General features: G+C 40.6%; 1 protein-coding gene and 1 long non-coding RNA gene across 12 annotated transcripts in view; one reads left to right on the top strand and one right to left on the bottom strand.

Moving 5' to 3' along the window:
- LOC111266348 (prestin) overlaps window positions 1-13,487 on the top strand; it is a 105,962-nt gene extending 92,475 nt beyond the window's left edge. For 7 of the 10 annotated variants that reach the window (XM_022843773.2, XM_086970881.1, XM_022843774.2 and 4 more), the window contains 12 exons: window positions 1,195-1,369; window positions 1,718-1,998; window positions 4,865-5,029; window positions 5,304-5,425; window positions 5,978-6,094; window positions 6,295-6,448; window positions 6,786-6,977; window positions 7,485-7,580; window positions 8,831-9,007; window positions 9,290-9,469; window positions 9,770-9,986; window positions 10,251-10,530. In XM_022843773.2, coding sequence (XP_022699508.1) covers window positions 1,195-1,369; window positions 1,718-1,998; window positions 4,865-5,029; window positions 5,304-5,425; window positions 5,978-6,094; window positions 6,295-6,448; window positions 6,786-6,977; window positions 7,485-7,580; window positions 8,831-9,007; window positions 9,290-9,469; window positions 9,770-9,986; window positions 10,251-10,441 — 2,067 coding nt within the window. In that variant the 3' untranslated portion in view covers window positions 10,442-10,530. Of the gene's footprint in view, window positions 1-11; window positions 689-1,194; window positions 1,370-1,717; window positions 1,999-4,864; window positions 5,030-5,303; window positions 5,426-5,977; window positions 6,095-6,294; window positions 6,449-6,785; window positions 6,978-7,484; window positions 7,581-8,830; window positions 9,008-9,289; window positions 9,470-9,769; window positions 9,987-10,250; window positions 10,531-10,588 lie in introns of those variants that run through there. The other 3 variants (XR_002684042.2, XM_022843779.2, XM_022843780.2) reach the window with 3 other exon arrangements.
- Window positions 10,566-19,966, bottom strand: LOC147752694 (uncharacterized). 2 transcript variants are annotated; one of them, XR_015313403.1, is made up of 2 exons: window positions 19,297-19,966; window positions 10,566-11,769 (listed from the first exon to the last, which is right to left on the bottom strand). It is a non-coding gene; the product is annotated as an uncharacterized LOC147752694 (long non-coding RNA). The 2 variants fall into 2 exon arrangements; XR_015313402.1 differs by lacking the exon at window positions 19,297-19,966 and adding an exon at window positions 17,939-18,279.
- Between the last annotated feature and the right edge of the window lie 97 nt (window positions 19,967-20,063).

The following is a 20,063-nucleotide window of genomic DNA, read 5'->3' as shown; positions in this document are numbered from 1 at the left end:
CAGTCAGCTACCAGCCAACGGTTGTTTTACCGGTTACGCATCAGGCCAACAAGTAGGCATCTGGTAACGTCAAACGAAGTTCGGGTAGACGAGGTGTCGCCTCATGCAGACACGCCACAGGCAAACAGACGGACAGTCACGGGCGGGCCTGGACGCTGCCCATCGCGTCGTCGTCGTCGTGTTGATTCGAGACGAAAACAAAACGTAGAAGGAGAGTTTCATTCATTCATTCATTCGTCTGCGTACACGCCAGCGAACAACGACGATAACGCTAAAAATGAGAAGCAATATAAAGGCTTACGCGGAAACTCCACAGTTGTATTGGACAAGACACACTGTCCGTGGATCGGCGGTGGCAGCAATGTTTCAGTGACTGTTTGACCCCGTCTGCTCTGCGGCCATTTTCCGGCGAGGAAGATTAAGCTAACGAACCTTATGAACAAGTGGATAAACGCACCGTCGAATAATTGACTTGGAACCCCTATCGCCATCATGATTACCCAGCTATAGTAGCTCGCTCTCAATCTGTCGTTGGAAGCATAATTGTTGTCGAGCTTGACAACAAAAATACTCTTACTAATCCTTTTTAGTGTACATTTGCCGTCAGTCAACGGCACAATTTGCGGTTTGTCAGCGAACAAGTGGGGACGATGACAGGCGATGAAAATAGAGCAGCAGCAACAACTATGTACCTATTGAATTGGATGGACTCACCAAGTTGTTTACTCAAAAAAAACAGTAATATTAATAGAAAATGAAAGGAAAAGTGAATTGTTCGAGCAGCACACTTGATATAGAAAGTAACCATTTACGATTGTCTGATATAATAGTAATCTACAGAGCACGTGACGCACGTTTATACGGTATAGCTAGTGGCATTTGATAACTTGCGGTGTTTAATGTTCTATCTAAACTTACTGCGCAATGGCTAATCTTTTTTTTTTTTCTAATTGTACTGCAATACATGCACTGTGAATTGATCTGTGCACAAGTCTACTGCTGTATATTTACGAGTTACTATGATTTAAAGGGCATAATCTGAACGTGTGCAATCAGACGCTAAAATCCATTTGCTAAACACCGTTAGGGGAGTTTCTAATTAAGGCCGCCTAAAAATTCGCTAGCCGGCGATCAGACGTTCATCGTCTCATAACTAACCTTAGATCTGTCGTTATTCGTCTGAATTTCGGGCAGAATCACCGATGGAAGACAATCGGTCGCTCAATGACCCCGTCAGCCGCTGGATGCAGGCGTTCGATCTTTCGTTTATTCCCTGTCGTCTCATGGTTGGCTTCGTACCGCGTCAAAGATTATCTCGTAGCCGACATTGTTACGGGTTTCACTGTTGCGATGTTTCAAGTACCTCAGAGTAAGTAGTTTATTTCGTCTGCTTAACGTTATCGTCTATCCCCTCCATACAGTAGGTTCTATTGCCAGCTTTTGGAATAGCAGTTTTCAACGTACGATGGCGTAGTCTGTATGCATAATTTTGTTCAAATTCAATAGCCGTATTTTTAAATTGTTACGTGTACGGCCCCTCTCTGCAAGTGGGTATTGTTTCGGTAGGATCTCTAATCATTTTAGCCCTGTTATTTCCAGTCTTAGGGTAATCATGTATGGCTTATACCCATGATCCAAGCCATTGAAAACTCAAAATCGAGGTTAAGTAGACGATCTATCTTTAGCTAACCACGAGCCATAATTATGTTTGTTGCAGGTCTTGGATACACCCTGCTAGCCGCAGTACCGCCTGTATTTGCGCTGTACAATTCAATGTTCCCAATGATGATGTACATTCTTTTCGGGACGGTCAAGCAGGCGTCTGTGGGGGCCGATGCCATTATATCCATGATGACTGGAGGGGTGGTCCGTCAGATTGTCGGCGACATGTCCCACACGTCACACCCCGTCCATGACGTATTCGATCCGGCTAATGGAAACGTATTTTCCGTTCAGGAGGTCACCTCGGCTCTCTGCGTAACTGTCGGAATTATACAGGTGAAGTTTAAAAGTTTCGGCTGGAGGAGTATGGCCTGTGTAATGAAGTACGCAAAAAAACGGCAGGTGTGAAAAGCTATAAGTGAGCGAAGAGCAAATGTGTTTCTAACTTTTAGCTTAGCTGACAAAAGGCTTAAAACTAAAACGCCAGATAGCACAGATAATTTCTTAAAAGCGCATGTCGTATTAGTTGAACGAAGTACGCTAATGGAGTTTTTACCCAAGATATACAATAAAACGACTGGAGAAGAGAGCTGATAATGCATAAGGGTTGAATCAATTTTAAGTAGCGTTCCTACGGTTCGAGAAATCTCGCAGACCGGATTTTCAGGTGAACCTATTTTTGGCTATATTCTCAAACCGTGGTGCCATATAACTCCATTTTGAAGGTTCGTACTTTACTGAGGTCAGGCAGTCGCTCCCTTGGATCAACTATAGGAACCTATTTCTATTTTATCACCGCTACCACCAGTCGTTAATTCTTTCTACCGAACCGCGAACTACGGTCTTAGCCGTGATCGCAGACTCGATGATTCCCCCATAGAAGTCTGTCGCGAGCACAGACTGCATGTGATCTCTTGTCTATAAACGATGATGCTAGTATAGCAAAGTAATCGAAAGGGCGAAATCGTTCACGCTTAGTACGTTTTCAGTAACGCGTTAGCTAAATGTCACATGTTTAGAAGATCGCTTGACCCATGTATCCAGATCTCCTTTATTCTAGCTATGACTGCCACTGCTTCTACAGGGAATTCGCGCGTGTATTTGTAACAGTTGGACTCGTCGGTGATCTAACAGCTTTTTGTACTGTGTTATCGTGATTGTATTTCGATTGCCTCCATGCATAAGTATCATTGATTCGTGCATGAAATGCTTGATTTGCAGAAAAAATATTTATATTTTGTCTTATCAAAGGACTGTGCTCTGCCAGTACAATACGAAATGTTTGCCACTATCTTTTTTCCACCTTGGAATCTATTTGTCTGTCCTGGAAAGCGTTAAATCTCATTTCTGAATAATACCCCACCTAATAGCGAACCAGAATCGTTTTTATCGAACAACACAGATCATTTCCGTTGTTGGCGTTGATGATTAAATTATGCTAAAATTCCACAATTTTCACTCCACCTAATGAGTTGTATGATGACAATTCTGTAGCAAAGCCCACATGAAGCGTAGTCGAAGCATTGCCCCGTCATCGGCCCTATTCAGTATAAAGCTCTCTCTATCAGCGTCAGTAAGTGGAAATTCTTTCATGGGATCATTCTTGTGGCAAAGTACTCGGCATATACACGGATTACAGATGCTTGTGGGAGGCGTGAACGTTTGTGGTGATGAAACATGCCTTTCAAGCATAGAAATATTATTTTTTTTTTTATCTCACCGCAATGGTTGTTCTAGGAGTAATCGTAGTAGTTATAGCTGTAGTCACTCGGTCTCCGCGTCGATCGAGAGCTTCTATAGAGGGCGCATCGCAGGAGCCAGGCCTGTTACATCGATGCTAGTCAGATAGGCCGACGTAGATGGCCCTGAAACGGGCAGGCATCGGCAGGTTCTAAGCTTCTGATCAAGGCAATACGCACGCAAACGAAAATCGATTGACTCACAGATTTTCTAGTGAGTGAAGGCTCGACCAGCATCGGTAGCACCGTAGAGAAAAGCAGTGTCGATGCTACAAGCTAAGCAAAGAGCGCCAACAGCTTTGTACTCAACCGGATTGTCTGTCTGGCGAAAATACTGCATTTTCTATTCACTTCAGCAATAGATATGCTGGCTTAATTGTTTGTCGCTGCAAACCCACGCCACCGTCGAGTCAGAAGGGTTGAAGGGCGCGTGCACTATATCGTGATACAGTGTAGCCGGACAAGGGGGACGCGGGGAAAACTGGAAATATCGCTCTAACCCTTTAAATCCGATAAGGAGAAAATGAATTCAATTGGATTACGATGCTCTAGCGTAGCATAACTGTCAAGCTAGATTCATGTTCGAGAAAATAGACACATATTTACAGCGAATACGTTTTACTGATCGTGTTTACAAACAGAACAATGTGCTAATGTTGAAAAAATAGGTGCTTGCCATCAGGTTCATAAAATCTATTCAGATCTCTATAGATGGCAATTTCTGGCATCAAGTAATGTAAGCCCCCACAGGCTAGGGTTACAGGCGGGCTAAGAAGTGTTCGTTGCTAGGAGTAATCACAAGAAACTCAATCATTGAAAGTTGTTGCCAATTGATACATTAGTTATTAATTTAATCTGGCTTAAACAACAATCAAGTGAACTTGAAAGTTCTGTTTTATGCTCCGTACTCGTTGTGTGAAATATAGTAAGTACTTGTGTCAAACCATTCAACATATGTATCTTTAAGCTCTTGGAATTGACAGGCATATTCTAGACGGAGTAGAGAATATAATTCAGCCACTCATGTAGCACAAACCGAATACGACTTACAACAATGATAGCGGTCGCTTTGCGCCCTATGCTGTTATTGCCTGTTTTAGTAAATCGTTTCACTAAATATCTAAATTTCAAGGGCTTCAGAATGTTTACGAGACTAACCAGTATGGAGTGCTTAATGGACCACTGCGAGAGTGCTTTTCCTGTGCCATCATTGTGCCTGAATTAAACGAAAACAAACAGAAAAGCCAAATGCTGACATTTCCTATACATTGCGAAATCTTTTGCTAAATAAATCGAACGTCGTCAGAAAAAGGGTTGCAAGGCTTGATCAGTAAGTAAGTGTTTTTCGATCAGTAAGAAACAGTTTTTTCGATCGATACGTTCTGTCGCCTAAAGTCGTTTGATCAAATGAAAATAAAGCCAATACGTAAATTCTTCTTTGTTTACGTTTGCTTTTCAAACAGTTGGTATTCGGATTACTTAACCTAGGCTGCCTTAACGTCTTCTTATCGGAACAAATGGTCAATGGATTTTCAACAGGTGTGGCTGTGCAAGTAGCCCTGTCCCAGGTTGGCGCCATCTTTGGTCTGCCAATCCCGCACTTCTCTGGGATGTTTACTGTTTACAAGGTTTGTACCTCCGCCTTCAAATACCGAACGTGCCTAATAAAAATCTACAGGAACATGCTTTAGGTCGGACTAACCGTTATTACAGGTTGGAAATGCGTAACTCTAACGATTGTTTCTCTCAATCTTTTCTACACCAACTAATATAAGAAATATTTTATCATCTATCAATTGTTGCACTTTCTTGTAAGAAACGTCGAAATGATATATCGGTTTATTAAACCTTGCAATTAGTAGAGTTAACCAAGTAATAATCATCATTATGATCGCTTTTCAGACGCTTGAATCCTTCTTCACGCAAATATCCGACATACATTTACCCACTCTAATTGTGTCCTCAATCGCCATTGTTCTCATTCTCTTCGTGAAAATCGTACCTGATCCAATCCTCGTCCGCAAGTACGTCGACCAGAACCGCGAAGTTCCTAGAATTAACAACACTAGTGGACGCCGCTATCTTGAGCTAGTGCGATATAGAAATTATGTCTGATCATAGGTGGCACGAAAAATATTTCGGCTTTAAATCTAAAACGGCTTCCTAAATCGTTGTGCACTTGCCCTCGGGCAAATAAGCAGAAGCGTTTAGGTACCGCTGGTGTTGAATGAATAGTGTCCTTATTACGTCCTGCGGTGCTGTGAACCCAAGAAACGTCTTGAATAGAGGATAATTTTAAGAAATATTGCATGTATGATCGTTGTAAGCCTCGGGCCGTTATTTAAGTGGAACCTAGCAAGTTTTTGTATCTCAGCTATCAGCGTCCGCTTGAGTATCTCACCTATGCTACAGGGCTAAACAAAAAATAATATATGCGAGTGTAATATTCATTATTACACTCGCTAAAATAGGGGAACGTGTGTAATGATGCTAAATGTAGACGAACGAAATTGGGCCAGCACTTTTTAATGTGCTTCATTTCGTATTTACTGTATGCTTTTTTTGGTCAATTATAGATGTGGCCTTCCGGTTCCAATCGAGCTTGTCACCGTGATCGTCTTCACGGCTGCGTCATATCTAATGCAGTTTGACAAGATCTACAACATCGCGGTTGTCGGTGAAGTCCCTGAAAAGTGAGCCGTCTGATATTATCTCAGATGTTTCAGAGAAAGGATATATTAAGAGAAACATAACTTTGGATTTACGTAACTCGATGCAATAATGAAATGTTTGTCTTGAGTTGAGTTTAGGAGGTAGTACCTAATGTCAAATGTGCGATTCGTGCTGGAAGCGCCCGGATGACTTCTAAGGAAATATTTTTTCACGCTATTAGGCTTCCAGTTCCTCGAGCGCCTACGTTCAGCCCCAGCCTTCTGACGCGTATTTGGGTGGACGCATTTGCTATTGCCGTGGTTTCATTCGCCATTACCCTTTCGCTGGGCCGCATTTTTGGACAGAGGCACAACTATGAAGTTGACGCCAACCAGGTGAGAGCCTCAATTAGCACAAAAAATTAAAAATCATTGTGAAAACTCCTTAGGCCCCAAAAGGTTGGGCGGGAGGATATGAATAAAATATAATAAATAGCAGGATTTTTTTTACGTAACATAGAACTGTTACTGTTGCCACTTCGGGCGAGTGACGACAGCTTTTTGACAATGAAAAGCGACCCGCTACGATAGTCGCTTTCATTATTACAATGGCGTATTACAGAGCTGAAGATGATTCTGTATTTAATCCCGTCTGTGGTGTACTAAGTGTCAGGGCAGAGCGTATTCAATCTAGACATACAGACAAATGATGACATCTGCTTTACCCTTGTAGGAATTCTTGGCACTGGGCATCGGCCACATCTGGTCATCATTTTTCTCCTGCTTCCCCATAGCTGCTTCCGTTCCTCGCAGTGCCGTACAGGAAAACGCCGGAGGAAAAACACAAATCGTATCAGTAGTCAACATTATCATCATTCTATTTATGATTCTTTTCCTAGGACATTACCTTGAACAACTCCCTATTGTGAGTAATATGACACATAGTCTCTATACGACGTGGAAGCGTATTGTATTTTGCTCAGGCATTCATATTAAGGGACACTCAAGTGTTTGAAGCATAAATTTTTAAAAAATGTTAGAGGGTTGGAGGCGAAATGATATAGGTACCGGTTACTATACCTGGAATCGTGGGTAAACTGAAATATTTTAGTAGATAGGTAAAAGTGGCCGAGATGTTTCGCAAAATACAGTCGATGAAGATACCAAAAGAATTGCTGTCATTGTGCAGTTCAGTTTTACATTCGAGAAGACAGAAGAAAGTATTTTCGGTAAAAGGAAGTGCTCGGTCCAGTTAATGAGCGCATTGATACATCAACCTAACATCCACCAGGTGGCACAATAGATGCCTGGCCGCTAGGAACACCGTTAACCACCATGTCTATAAAACGTTGGATTAAACGTTTTTCTTGAAATTTGAGTAATAATTATTTTGGAATAACAACGAATGATGCGGTGATTGATACATTTTCAGTGTATCCTTGCCGCAATAATCATCACATCGCTTAAGAAGATTGTGATGCAGGTTCAAGACTTCAAACGTTACTGGGATTTGTCAAAGATCGACGGGGTAAGTCTTTTCAACTTTAAAGCTGATTTGTCTGCACTAAGGAACTGATACCATTTCTGCAAGATAGCCCTGTCACTTCATATGTAAACCTATTCAACACTAGCACCGAACCTGGGTCCTCCTTACGTTCATAGTGTTCTTTTCCTGGTCCTTTCCCACTACCAATAGAGATTTAACCTATTCTCGTCCATGGCAAACAAATGCTTCAGGAAAATTATCGATGATTGGAAATTTCGCACATTGTACGTACGATGCAGCATTTCCAACTGACCTAGAGTCGTTCCAGCTGACCTAAAGCACTGTTTTTTTTTTTTTTTTACTGTTTTCGCATCTTCAGAAATTATAATTCTATAGTAAATTACCGAGTGAAATACTAGTTGTGATCAACCGAGCAGTGCGTTCCTGTCATTCGGGTCTGGCACTTTTATCGGGACATTTCTACTATTCACGTACGGTATTTTCGCTTACAACCTTCTTACCTACCTAGTGTTTTCACCAACCTTTGATGGAGAACAGAAACTTAACAATTGAAAATCCCAGTCAATAATAGGCTTAGTAGCAAAAGCAAGGCCGTTAAATTCAGTCTGACAATGATCCCGTGCTAATAGGATAAACACTATTTAATACAACTGAATCCTGCAGACTAGAAACAGACAAATTGTGTCTATTGCGGATAGATTTTTCTAATAAGCAAGTTTCATATTTGTCATGCATAATTACTGCCATTCGATCCTATTTAATGGCCAATCGTGTTGGGCAACTTAGGCTCCACGCAAACACAAGTAAGCATAAGTTAAATATTTAGCTGAGTTGATCCTCATATAGTAGTAGTTACATTTGAATTATCTTAATCACGTTATTTATATTGTGACGCTAGAAATATTTGAATGGTGAGGAGTATATTGCATAAAGGATAGAAAATGGAGATTGGTATTTTCTATAGGACACGCAACAGTTCCTTACTCGAATTTTCATCTGATAATAGGTGTTGACAAACTGTAGACGATGAAAATGTTGAGGGGTGCGCTGGAAGAGGAACAGAAACATCTTTTATTTTATTTAGCACATATTAAACATAGCCCTGGCCTATGTTCAGCATTCATATCCGTTCTGTGGGAAACTATCGGTGGCCACCGATAAATTTATTTAGTTTATTATGCTCCTTATTTACCCAACAACAGGTGTAACACACGTTGAATTGAAGACTTATGCGATACGCGTATAACCTGATTATTTCTTTATGATCGCAGCAAGTGTGGATGGTATCGTTCTTGGCTACGGTCTTCCTCGACGTTGTGTCGGGTTTAATCGTCGGTGTTGCATTTTCACTGCTTACTCTGGTTTACAAACTTCAGCGGCCGAAGGCGTTTCTTATGGCCCATGTACCTAACACCGAGTTTTTTGTGCCTGCCAGGAAATATCAGAAGGTGATCCTAATTTTGCTCAGTTTTTTTCGTATAGAGCTATTCTACAGCTAGAAATTTGTGCGAAGAAAAATAGAATGGACATACAAATGATTACTGCTATTCTTAAAAAAGACATATTAAAATTGTAGTTGCTGCTTGTCTATCTAATATATTACACTGATCAAATTGATGGATTCTTTTACATAAGAATTTTTGCGTAAAGCCATTCATTATTAGCCGGATGATAAGGCCAGACATTGAATATAAGCGTATCTTCTAATATAGATGGCCATTATTTCACAGCTTCGAGAAACGCCTGGAGTGAAAGTTTATCATTTTGGAGGAGCGATGCATTTTGCCAATGCGGAATTCTTCAAAGAGAAATTGGAAGAATCTTTGGGTTTCACAACCAAACAGGTTCGAAGGGCAATGAAAAAAGCAATTAAAAAAAGAGGCTCTCAGGACAGCTTACAAGCCGTTAAGGTAACTTCCTAAACGTATAGAATGATCATTGTATGATTGAATCATTTCTATTCATCAAATGTTATTTCCCAAATGTTTTGTTTCCTCGAAAACTTCATGACGTTACTTCAGTAGTCGTCGTCCAAAACAGCTTTCAACAATTACGCTTCTAATTTTACATTTCAGTTGTTGGTCTCCGCAAAGTTATTTCAGACACACCATTTACTGAATTTCTGTGAAACTTGTATCACTTTTTCAACGCCCTGCAGTCCTCCTACCATACATTTACGTCCATGTATTCATTAATCTTTTATTTTTTAGGAAAGTGTTCAGGCCTATGATAGGACTGTCGCCGCTCTCGAACTGGGAAGCGCTGTCGTATCTAGAGGCCCGTCGATGCAGTCACAGCTTCCTAGTGATATAATTCTTGACTTTTCGCGCATATCCTGGATGGATGGTTGTTCCGTATCGGCGATTAAGAACCTCACCTCAGACTACGCCGCAATTGGAGTCCGCATTTCCATTGCTTCTTGCTCACGTACGTCACCGAAACCTATCGGCGAAAACTACCTTTTTGTTGTATAATTAGACGGTCAAGCCTGATTCTGATCTGTTTTTTTAAGATCAAAATTAAATTTGACATACTATTCGTTAGAATGACTGACCCAAGTAGATTTTATTCTTCGGGCACGAGAGATCAGGCACTACATAAGGCTGTCGTCTCTTAGCCAACTGTGTTCGGAATAGTCCGAGCAGTTTCTGTTGGTGAACGCGACAGTCAATTTCCTTTGTTTCATTCCAGCGGTCCTGTTTCGCTTCCTGAGGAAGAGTGGCTGCGAAGAGGCTATTGGATCTGCGAACTTCTATCCGAGTGTCTACGACGCATGGAAGACGGTTCGCAACCGAAGCTTTTCCCAAACAGACGCGTCTACACCAGTAATTCCTATTGTGTATGCGTTAATCTTTGCTTCATTTACTAATCCTTCGTCATAATGTTGGAGTGATAATTATATGTATCCAAAGTCAGATGGCTTGCCCGCTTACTGGATGATGAGTTTCTTATTTTACAGCTAGTAGCAGTAGGCTGCAAATAGAAAAGTGCACAGACTTAATTACATTATTTCGTTTTCGGTTTTGCAGGGCCTCCCTTTGAGCAGTGGCTAAGGATGTCTAGGGATGTCGTCGTATTTATATGCATTTATATTGACAATGATGATTATTATAATGATAATATTGTTTATTTTTGCTAGGATGTTACTGATTCGTTACACGGTGCTGCATGCTGTTCCATTGAGAGGATGGTGCGTTTGTTGTACTGTCTGGAAAGCAGCTGCCAGGAGTCTATGACCTCCTTGATGCCATCCTACCTAAATGAGTTCCTTCGATTAAGCAAGCATGCGTCTTTGCTAATTTGATGCATTCAACAGGATGCGAGATCCGGTCCACTACGTAGATATACAACCCCTGTGTTGTGAGTACCCTTATTGTTACCTTATGAGCAGTATACATAATACAAAAGAACAGCATATATAGGGTCGAACCGCTGCCGATTAAATAGACGGTAAAATCCCTTCACGATTCGCCTAAACACCAACCTATCACGACTGGGCTGAAATCAAGCAATCCCTGTAACAAAGCGTCGAACACACTAGCTGTCCCCTACAAATTTCCAGCAACAGTCCATCTTTACTAACTGGTTAGGCAAGTACGAAACGGAAAATGAACCCAAAAGGTCGATGAGCAGGATCAGACCCGCGAATCTCTAAAAAAAAAAAAAGTGGCTCGCTAATTGTGTGCTTTTGAGGCAAAGAGAACACAGTCTGTCCTGTTGCAACGTTTCTGCCGGAACCTTAACGAGAGCTTTGTACGGGGCTCTATGACGTTAGCTGATTATGGTCATGGTTGAACAATAAGAAGCTCAGCACTGAACTACAGTTGTTAAAGCTGTTGTCAAAGCGATCCTTGTTTGCACAGATATTTGTTAGTGTTTTTTTGCTGATTTGCACACCATTAGCAAACGGCAGGTATTAACTATTTGTTAAGAATGATTCGTTGGATTTAGCCAATGCTTTGCAGTAGACGCCTTCAATCGCACCGAGATCGCCGGTTGTCTAATAAAACTCAACAATGGGGCGCAGAGCAGTTTTTTTCAGAGCCCTTCTTCTGCAGTTTTTTCAAGCCTCATTCATTCCATTGCCGCTTCGACGTGAAATCTTGTATTTACAAGTTTTCTCCACTATCCGTTAATTGCTGTTAAATATTTGTTCTACGGCAGATGAATTCGTATTGGCAATATACGGGCGCTTCAATGAGTACAGCGTCTGAAAAATGAAAGTGATGAAAGAGAGCTGTTAGTTTGTAATCGAAATTTATTTAGAAAAAATAAATATGTGGCAACATAGATCGATGGTGGATTTTAAGTAGTTAACTTTTTCATTTGACGGTTCGGTGTGGTTTGTCTAACTTACGAAAAATATTGACAAGCCAACCTAGCTAGCCCACTTCATCGCTATCATGTCACATATTTGGATGTTAACATTATAGCGCAGAAATATGCCCACACCAGGTCATATGTTGAAAATCATGGTACATATTATTATGCTATTGATTATATACCAATGTGTGGGCAAATGTGATATTTGGTACGTCGAGAATTACTGTTACAATTATTATGAAATCAGTAAGTGGATTACTGTTTACACAGAATAAATGAGCTAGACTATAATAACATATATAATAATATAATATAGTAAATAATAATAGTAACATATAATAATATAACTAGACTAGAATATTAAGTGTGTCTATCCTTGTTAAGGCAGAGACACACTTAATATTATTTTGTAGGTGTTAAGGATTGTGTGACGTCCGGATGCCATTCTTGTTGTGCCGACAAATCTCTACATGATACCATTGAGGTAGGGATAATATTGAAGGACAAAATAAAACGTATTGGTAAATACATGGAAAATCACTGTCACCATTTAGTTTGCTAGAAAGCTAAGGATTGCATGATGACAGCCTCTCTTTATAAACAAAAAAGGTGCGACAAAAAAAAATTCGCGACTAGAGGTGTTTTACAGGTCGCTATGTGTTGACGGCAATTGAGACAACGTTGCTGCCTTAAGACCTTTAAGTCCAGGTAACGAGTTATGATGGTTTGTTGGAGTTTCATTTAATTGTGAAAACTCTGACCAGAGCGTAAATAAGATCATTTCACGGCTTTTGAAACATAAAACCAACAAACTAGATAATAGTACATTGTCATGCGCAGGCAATAAACACTTTGCCCAACGCTTCGACGTTTGTTACACAACACATTCCCATATCTATAAATAAAAAGCACGACTTGTTATGAGATATCAGATTTGTAAGGTCGTTCTAACGGGGCAGACGTAGACATCGAATAGAGATGATAAAAGATCATGGTTCAATTGTTCCATGCGTCAAGGTCCATGCAATTGGCGGTCATGTCTGACGCACATTTGCATATAGTAGACATTCTTATATATACATATATATTTATATAACATTATAAATGGTAGATATTTTCGGCTCGTTTACATCCACATATGCACACACGCAGTGAAAAGAAGGTGAAGATGAAAAAAAAAACTGAACGTAGAGGTGGAAAAACAAATAACACTGAAGAAACACAACTGTGGCCGTTCGCTTCACTTCCAAGTATTAAGTGTTACTAAAATTAGAGTCGTATAGTATCGTGTACATAGAAACTGTATATATGTGACAAATAGCTCATGGTTACAATAAGGAAAGACCTCGAGACGAGAAGACGGAAACTAGAACGAAGAAATTAGGTGAATATTGAACGAAACTACAAATTCTAGGCGTCTACAAATGCTGTACCAAGTCATGAACCAATACGATGTTGTATCAGCTTTTGACGATGTTGATAAAATCAAGTTGCTATTGAAGCAAGTGTTAAAGGCATCTACACACAATCACCTTTACTTATAACGTGTCACCTATTTTATCACAAAGACACGCAGTGTAAATAAAGCTTGACCTTTCACTACTACGTACGGCTGTGTTGATTTTGTCAATTAGGACAAAAGTTGGCCAATCAATGCGGCTGCCGGCGGTTTTCCACTCAAATAACTAAGTTGATTAGATGCGAGGGAGCTTGAGCTAATGCAAGCCAAGTCTCGTGTCATGGTACATGCATGATGTTGCTGGGTTAATGGCAACTTCTTGAGCCTTGCTTCCCTCGATAAAGAAATCGACGGTTTACCTATATATGTAGCACTCTATAATAGCTTGTACATCTGCACACTGACCACATATAATTCTTAAAAGTACTGTTTGTTTAGACAATGTTAGATTAGACAATTATTGATTATCAGGCAAAACTAATATATACATTGCGCACTTTAGATATAATACGTAAGCTGCTCTGATTGATCAAATCTGCATGGTAGTTCTCCAAACGCTAATACCCCTAAAATACATTTTACAAATAATATATAAATGGAAATGATCGTCACACGACATCCTAGCGTGATCAAAATTCAACCGCTTTTCAGCCACATTTATATAATGGATTTTCGGGTGTGCCGTGCCGTTACGCCTATCGAGAATAAGCCATCACTCTAGAAGTTTTGGTCTCTAATGCGAAGCGTATCCATCAAATTATAGCCTCGCTATTACTGAGCTCCAACGTAACAATTTTTACTTGCAGCTATGGAAATTTAATTGTAGTTTTTAGAGGCACGAGGTGTTACTCAAATGCAAGTTCAAAATTGGGATCAATGGCAAAAATGCACTCAAGACGAAGTTTTTCAACATGATTCTATAAGTGAAACTATACTATTCACAGTCAGAAGAGAAAGCCGGTGTTCAAGGTTATCCTGCGCAATTTCTGCTTGCAAAAAAGTTCGCAGGACTCCATTTAGTGCTGCGAAATTACTCATCGTGCGGGAAACCTCGCAAAAAAAGAGCACGCCTACGATAAACTGCTTGATCTTTTTGTAAACGCTATTTATCACAGAACAATCTTCCTTTGTCAGCTGAAATCAACCATTTGGCTCAAGTCCATTGCAAAATACTAATTTCTGCCGTTTTTGAGAAGCGCCCCATCCGCGTCGATGACTTGACTTAGCGCAAATATTTAGGCCAAACGGACATAGGCTGGATCATTAGATAATCGAGGGTCACTCTTATTGCGCATCTTAAGGGGTCAGCATCAGACATTTCCTAGATGATTTTGGACCACGAATACTGCTTGCGAAGTTGCAGTTCTTATGTGCATGTGGCAAGACCTCCGAAGGGACACGTGGGAGTCGCATTCTGTGTAGTACTGTCCAAAGAGATCCTTGATTCATCCTAAACCAAATGTCGACTAAATATAGTATCTATCCGTTTTCTTATGTGATTATGTGACTATTCAATTACCATTCCGAAGTTCTTTCAGTGGAACTTCAAAGGATAAACATAACTCAAGCTAACAGGTATTTTAAGTTGTCATAAATTTTCTCCCTGAGATTTTCAACGACGCGTGGCGATTTTGGTAACCTAAATATAAAAAAGTTTTCAGATTTTTCCCCCTTCACATTATGCCGTAAGCAGGACGTTCTGTTGCGACGCGTAATCCAGTTATCTAGATAATGGAGGGCCCACCTTTTAGAGATTCTTTAGGTGTCAATGAGCTCAGAACTAGGAGTAGGATTTAAAGGCCTACAAGTGCTACACCAGCTGCTGAAACTCGCAATTTACAACAGCAACCGCACTGCGAGGACGGTATAGTAACGATTTTTAATTGCACCAAATTGCCTAACCATCTTTTCTTATTATAACTATTGAGATCATTGTGATACTGACATCGTGAACTAGCCACTAAAGATACCAGCTAGTGTGTGTATGTAGGTGACTATAGACTCATCAAATACAAGGGGAACTCCACCAGAGGATAGAAACCTCTACATAAATGCTCACATCAATCGACAGAGGATATTAACTAATGGGTTCGCATAAAAGATCGTCGTCCCTTCTTCGAGAAGTTCCAAGCTATACTTGCAAATTATGGGACCCCTATAGCCTCTGAACAAAAGTGCCCTTGATGAAATTATCACTCGTGTCGTTCGACAAATGCATGATGATTAACGGAAAAAAAACTACCTAGATGAAAGGGGAATATACCAGAATACACTTATGAACTCATTTAAGAGAATCATGGTTGTCGATACTCGCATCTAATTGGCGTTTAAATCTATGTGCTTGCTCGCAATATTTTTTTCAACAGACAGTCGTGCTCGGAAGATTTAGCTTAATTTTAGCTACAGATTTTGCAGTTCGCTTACGTGCGCTCGACGCTCTACTTTTTCTGATGCCATAAACAGTCCAGCCATAAGTAAAATAATTTGCTATCATCGAAATACTCGCGTACTAACCCTTACTCTATGGTAAGAAACTTTATCTTCCACCCAATTCATCCTACTGACCTCAGGGCAACTCGCTTGAATTTGCGTGAATATTGCAGCGCGGCCCATCAAGGCCCAAAACCTCAGTGTGCAAAATAAGGTTAATGTTTGGCTAAATCGACGAGTTCCTGTAGCCGTCGTTCCATGGTCTCGTGAATTACGGCCGTAGTTTCGCTGCCTTTCCGTTAGAATGTCTCCACAGACTTTACTGTGAATCGGCAAGCTTTTTTCGTGCGCTACTACTGCGTGTCCTGTTTGAACCGGCTTTCATCATTGTTCCTTCCAAGGTTCGACGTGGGAGAAAACGTCTCGAGCGGCAGTCCACATTGCTACGAGAGGCTTTGTAGTGAAATGAGTTTTATTGAAATTTTTGTAAATGCTTAGCTCACAGAGTTGTGCACTTGAAATTTAAGCGATTCTTTCAATGTCCACCGCTTCCTGGTGGAGCCTCAGCGCGCAATTGGTTAAAGCTGAGTTTTGTTGTTGTTATTATCCGTATCGAAGTTGTGTGATGAATCATGAATAGGAAACGTTTATAGTAGTTCAATTTTTGAAGGACAAGTTTGAATATGTCCATCCGGAACTATAAGTGGAACAGATGAAGTCGTGAGCCGGAGCTCAGCTTTCGACGTCTACCTGCATTTCATGTATGACGACATAAGGAGTGTTCTTCAAATGTTGGCTGCAGTTTCGACATTTGTACAGCTGTCTCGTGAAAACTTCACGTGAATTTAATTCAGAAACAACAATAATGTAAAATGGCTAACAAATACGAAATTTCAACTAAGAGAGGCGTCTAGACATTTTTAATGCCGGTTTATGCGAGTTTTTTGACCACATGACCTTGAAAGGTGCACCGACCATAGTTCAGATAATCTAATTAATTAAGTGTGTGCCCAGGCAAATGTTAAAGAAGACTCCCTTACGCTGCCATGAAAAAATATATCTTTTTTGACATTTGCCTGGGCGCACACTTAGTTTATGAGATTATCTGAACTATCGTCGGTGCACCTTTCAAGGTCATGTGATCAAAAAAATAAACCAATTGTGCTTTTATGGATAAATGGTCCCATTATTAAGTCAATAAGATCATTCCATTACGTAATCCATGCTGTAAGATGATGTATCGTTATATTTGACGCATATATTAACAATAAATCAATTTTCTCGCCAAAAAAATAAGATTTAAGTTTTTTACTATCCTTAGGAGCGAAAACATAGCTTTAATTATGGTTCTACTGAATCTGCGAAGAAGCTAAAAAAATAGTTTAAATAACTTGAAAATTTTTTTATAGTTAGCTGACGATTGGGCCCTGATATTCGTCTAATATTATTGTTATTATTATTAGTATCAAAAATAATATTATTAGTGCAATGATGCCCAGCAAACAAAATATAGTTCTTTTATCTTAACATTGACTTAATTAACTGCAATGGAGTATCACATCTTAAGTCTAGCAAACTTTATAAATATGCTTGCATTCGGATTAAAATACTCCATAGGTAGGAAACGCGTGTGCACGATCTTTCGGGCTAAACGCGCACGTATTGAACGACGTTATTTTCGATAAGCTAGCTTAAAAGCTAGCCTGCCTTATGTCAAGTACTTAAAGTGGCCCTCCCAAGCGCAGAAACAGTGCTAAGTTAATTAACTTGTTCCAGATTTGTGTGAAACACTTCAAAATTAACGCATCGCCCACTTACTAGTCTTAATCGAAAAGGGAGGTTTTGACGCGCAGTCGAACTTCGGCCTGCCTATTTTAGGTGTAGCCATTGCAAATTGGTTAACAGTATAAGATATCTCTTAACTTGACGAATCTTCCGAAGGATGACTTGACCCTTCTTCTAATTTAAACTTCAACTACACATATATAGGATCAGTACCGAATCTCAGTTATCGGAAGTTTACTCTAGTGCCCCAGTGCTCCGTTCAGGTCGTAATAACTCAAATAATCAACGAAACACGCATATAACGATGCTTCTAGCAAGAATAGAGGAACAGGCATTAATTACACAAATGCAGTATGAGTGTTCCCAATAGAACGGATCGTACCGTTTTCCTTAGCGATCTGGGGCAGGGTTACCCTCTTTATGTGGACATCATCAGGCGTGCGAGATATTCTTCGTCGTATTTAAGCAATTCTTGATCTAAACGACATCTTGATACAGCATCGAACAGCATTGACAAGCTTGTGTACAAAGTCCTCATGCAACGCAATGGGCCGCACGGTGCGAGTGCGAACAAGTGTCGAATTAGGACCGCTTCTAGTCCTCAATGTACACTGATGTCTATTGCCGTATCTATCGCAGTTAGTCCATCCTAACCGAGGTGGATCGAGTTAATCTGTCGTTGTAACAGGTTAACTCGATCCACCTAATAAGCGTTTTCGGAGCTTTACTCACAGAAAATCCATAGGAGCCCTAAAATAAAGATCCTAACGTTTGTTCTACAATCCTTAACTGTAACCAGGTTACACAAACAAAACGACCAGCAGACGACGGCAGACAACACTGTAAATGAAACAACACTAATATTATTATTATTATTAAGCATGGTCTGATGTACTTTCTATGAAAGTACTGAACGATATTATCGCTATAATAATAAAGATCTATAGCTGGCCTAAAGTCTAAGCGGAGATCAGCTGTGGCTACTTTGAAGGAAAAACATACCTATAACGAATCATCTACCTAAAATGTAACAAATATTTTTTTTTTATATCAGGCTTGAATGGGTATATATTCTCGTCGTTTCTCCGTCTTCTCTAGGTCCCGTCAAAGTTAAATATGGTAAAAGAAAAATGTAGGCTATATATAATGTTTTGTTTTGACCATCAATGACCTACTTGCTGGACTACTTAGCAGCGACCTTTCAGGTGCACTTTAACCCAATTCATACTTTTATTACACGACATATGGATACAAATTAGAAGAGGTTACTACAATAGCCCATAGAGACATTAGGCTGATGCCAAGATATCATTAAAGTGCTATAAAAAATCAATTCTATAGATTACAAGATTCAAGTCAACGCTGATTCGAACGTATCAATTTCTCTTTTTACCGAATACATGTACATCCTACGTAGCCTTCTACTAATTCACCAAACACGCCTGTTTGGCAAATACGAACTATAAGCTCTATACGTAAATCTCCCTCAAGCGTCTCACATGATTTTCTTTAATCATGTTTAAGCCACCCAGAGCTGCAGTATTTTCTATTTCATGTAATGCTACGTCTATCAGACCTTACGAGTCTTCTCGGCCCGCCCGTTTTTGCTGCTAGGCTCTCAAGAGGAATACGTCGATTGACGGCGCAGTCCATCGCAGGTACTAAGAATATTAACAGCAGAAGCTATGACAAGGCAAGTTAGAAAGCACTATATACTACCAGAAGAGAGACAACATATACCGCAGAGAGATGTGTTGGCTCTATCACGTTTGTGGTATTCATCGGCGTGGTTGTGTCCGGCCGGCACCCAAGCTATAGGAGCGACCCAAAGTTTGCTTTAACACAGTGACTCTGCTGCTCTTGCCCCTGACGCTCTCATCGTCATAGTCGTTAACGTTGTGTGACGGGAGCAACGGGCGAAACTGGTGCTGCAACCAGCAAAACTGATCCGGTCACAGAGCGCCTTAATCGAGGCCAGCTCGAACGCCCGCCGGCCCCTCCGCCTTGGCAAACAGTCAAAATGAGAGTATTTGTTCCTTTTACTTTCAACTGCATTTCCGTCTTGTCAATACTGTCCAGGTTTCTACAGCCCCCTCGTCCGTCTAGACCAAACCAAGGCACTAATAGTATAATCCAGGTTGACGAGCTTAGTACAACAGGGCAACAAATATTGGGCTCTGGGAATGCCAATTTCCGAGCGTTTTGTGGCTTGCTTGGTCATTGCATTCAACACTCTTCCGTCGTTAACAATCTATTGTTTAGAGCATCCACTCACATTCGCACACTCATGAAATGTTCACGTTCTTGACGTTTGCTGCTGCCGCCGCCGCTTATGTAACGGCAGCCAGCCTAGGTTTTTAATTAGTAAGGCTCTAGGAATGGACGCTTCGGGACTCTAAGTAGAAGGCTTTCCTTTTAAGACGCTTCGAGGGCGGCGCCGAGAAGGTGGTGGCGCTGGCGACGGCACCGTAGTCTACGAAGGCGGTAGGAGACATGCCCTGCCGTAA

This window comes from Varroa jacobsoni, unplaced genomic scaffold (genome assembly GCF_002532875.2).
Source record: "Varroa jacobsoni isolate VJ856 unplaced genomic scaffold, vjacob_1.0 scaffold_1076, whole genome shotgun sequence".
Lineage (NCBI taxonomy): Eukaryota > Metazoa > Arthropoda > Arachnida > Mesostigmata > Varroidae > Varroa > Varroa jacobsoni.
Note: the sequence above shows the minus strand (reverse complement) of the source record. Positions and strands in the feature narration are given on the sequence as shown.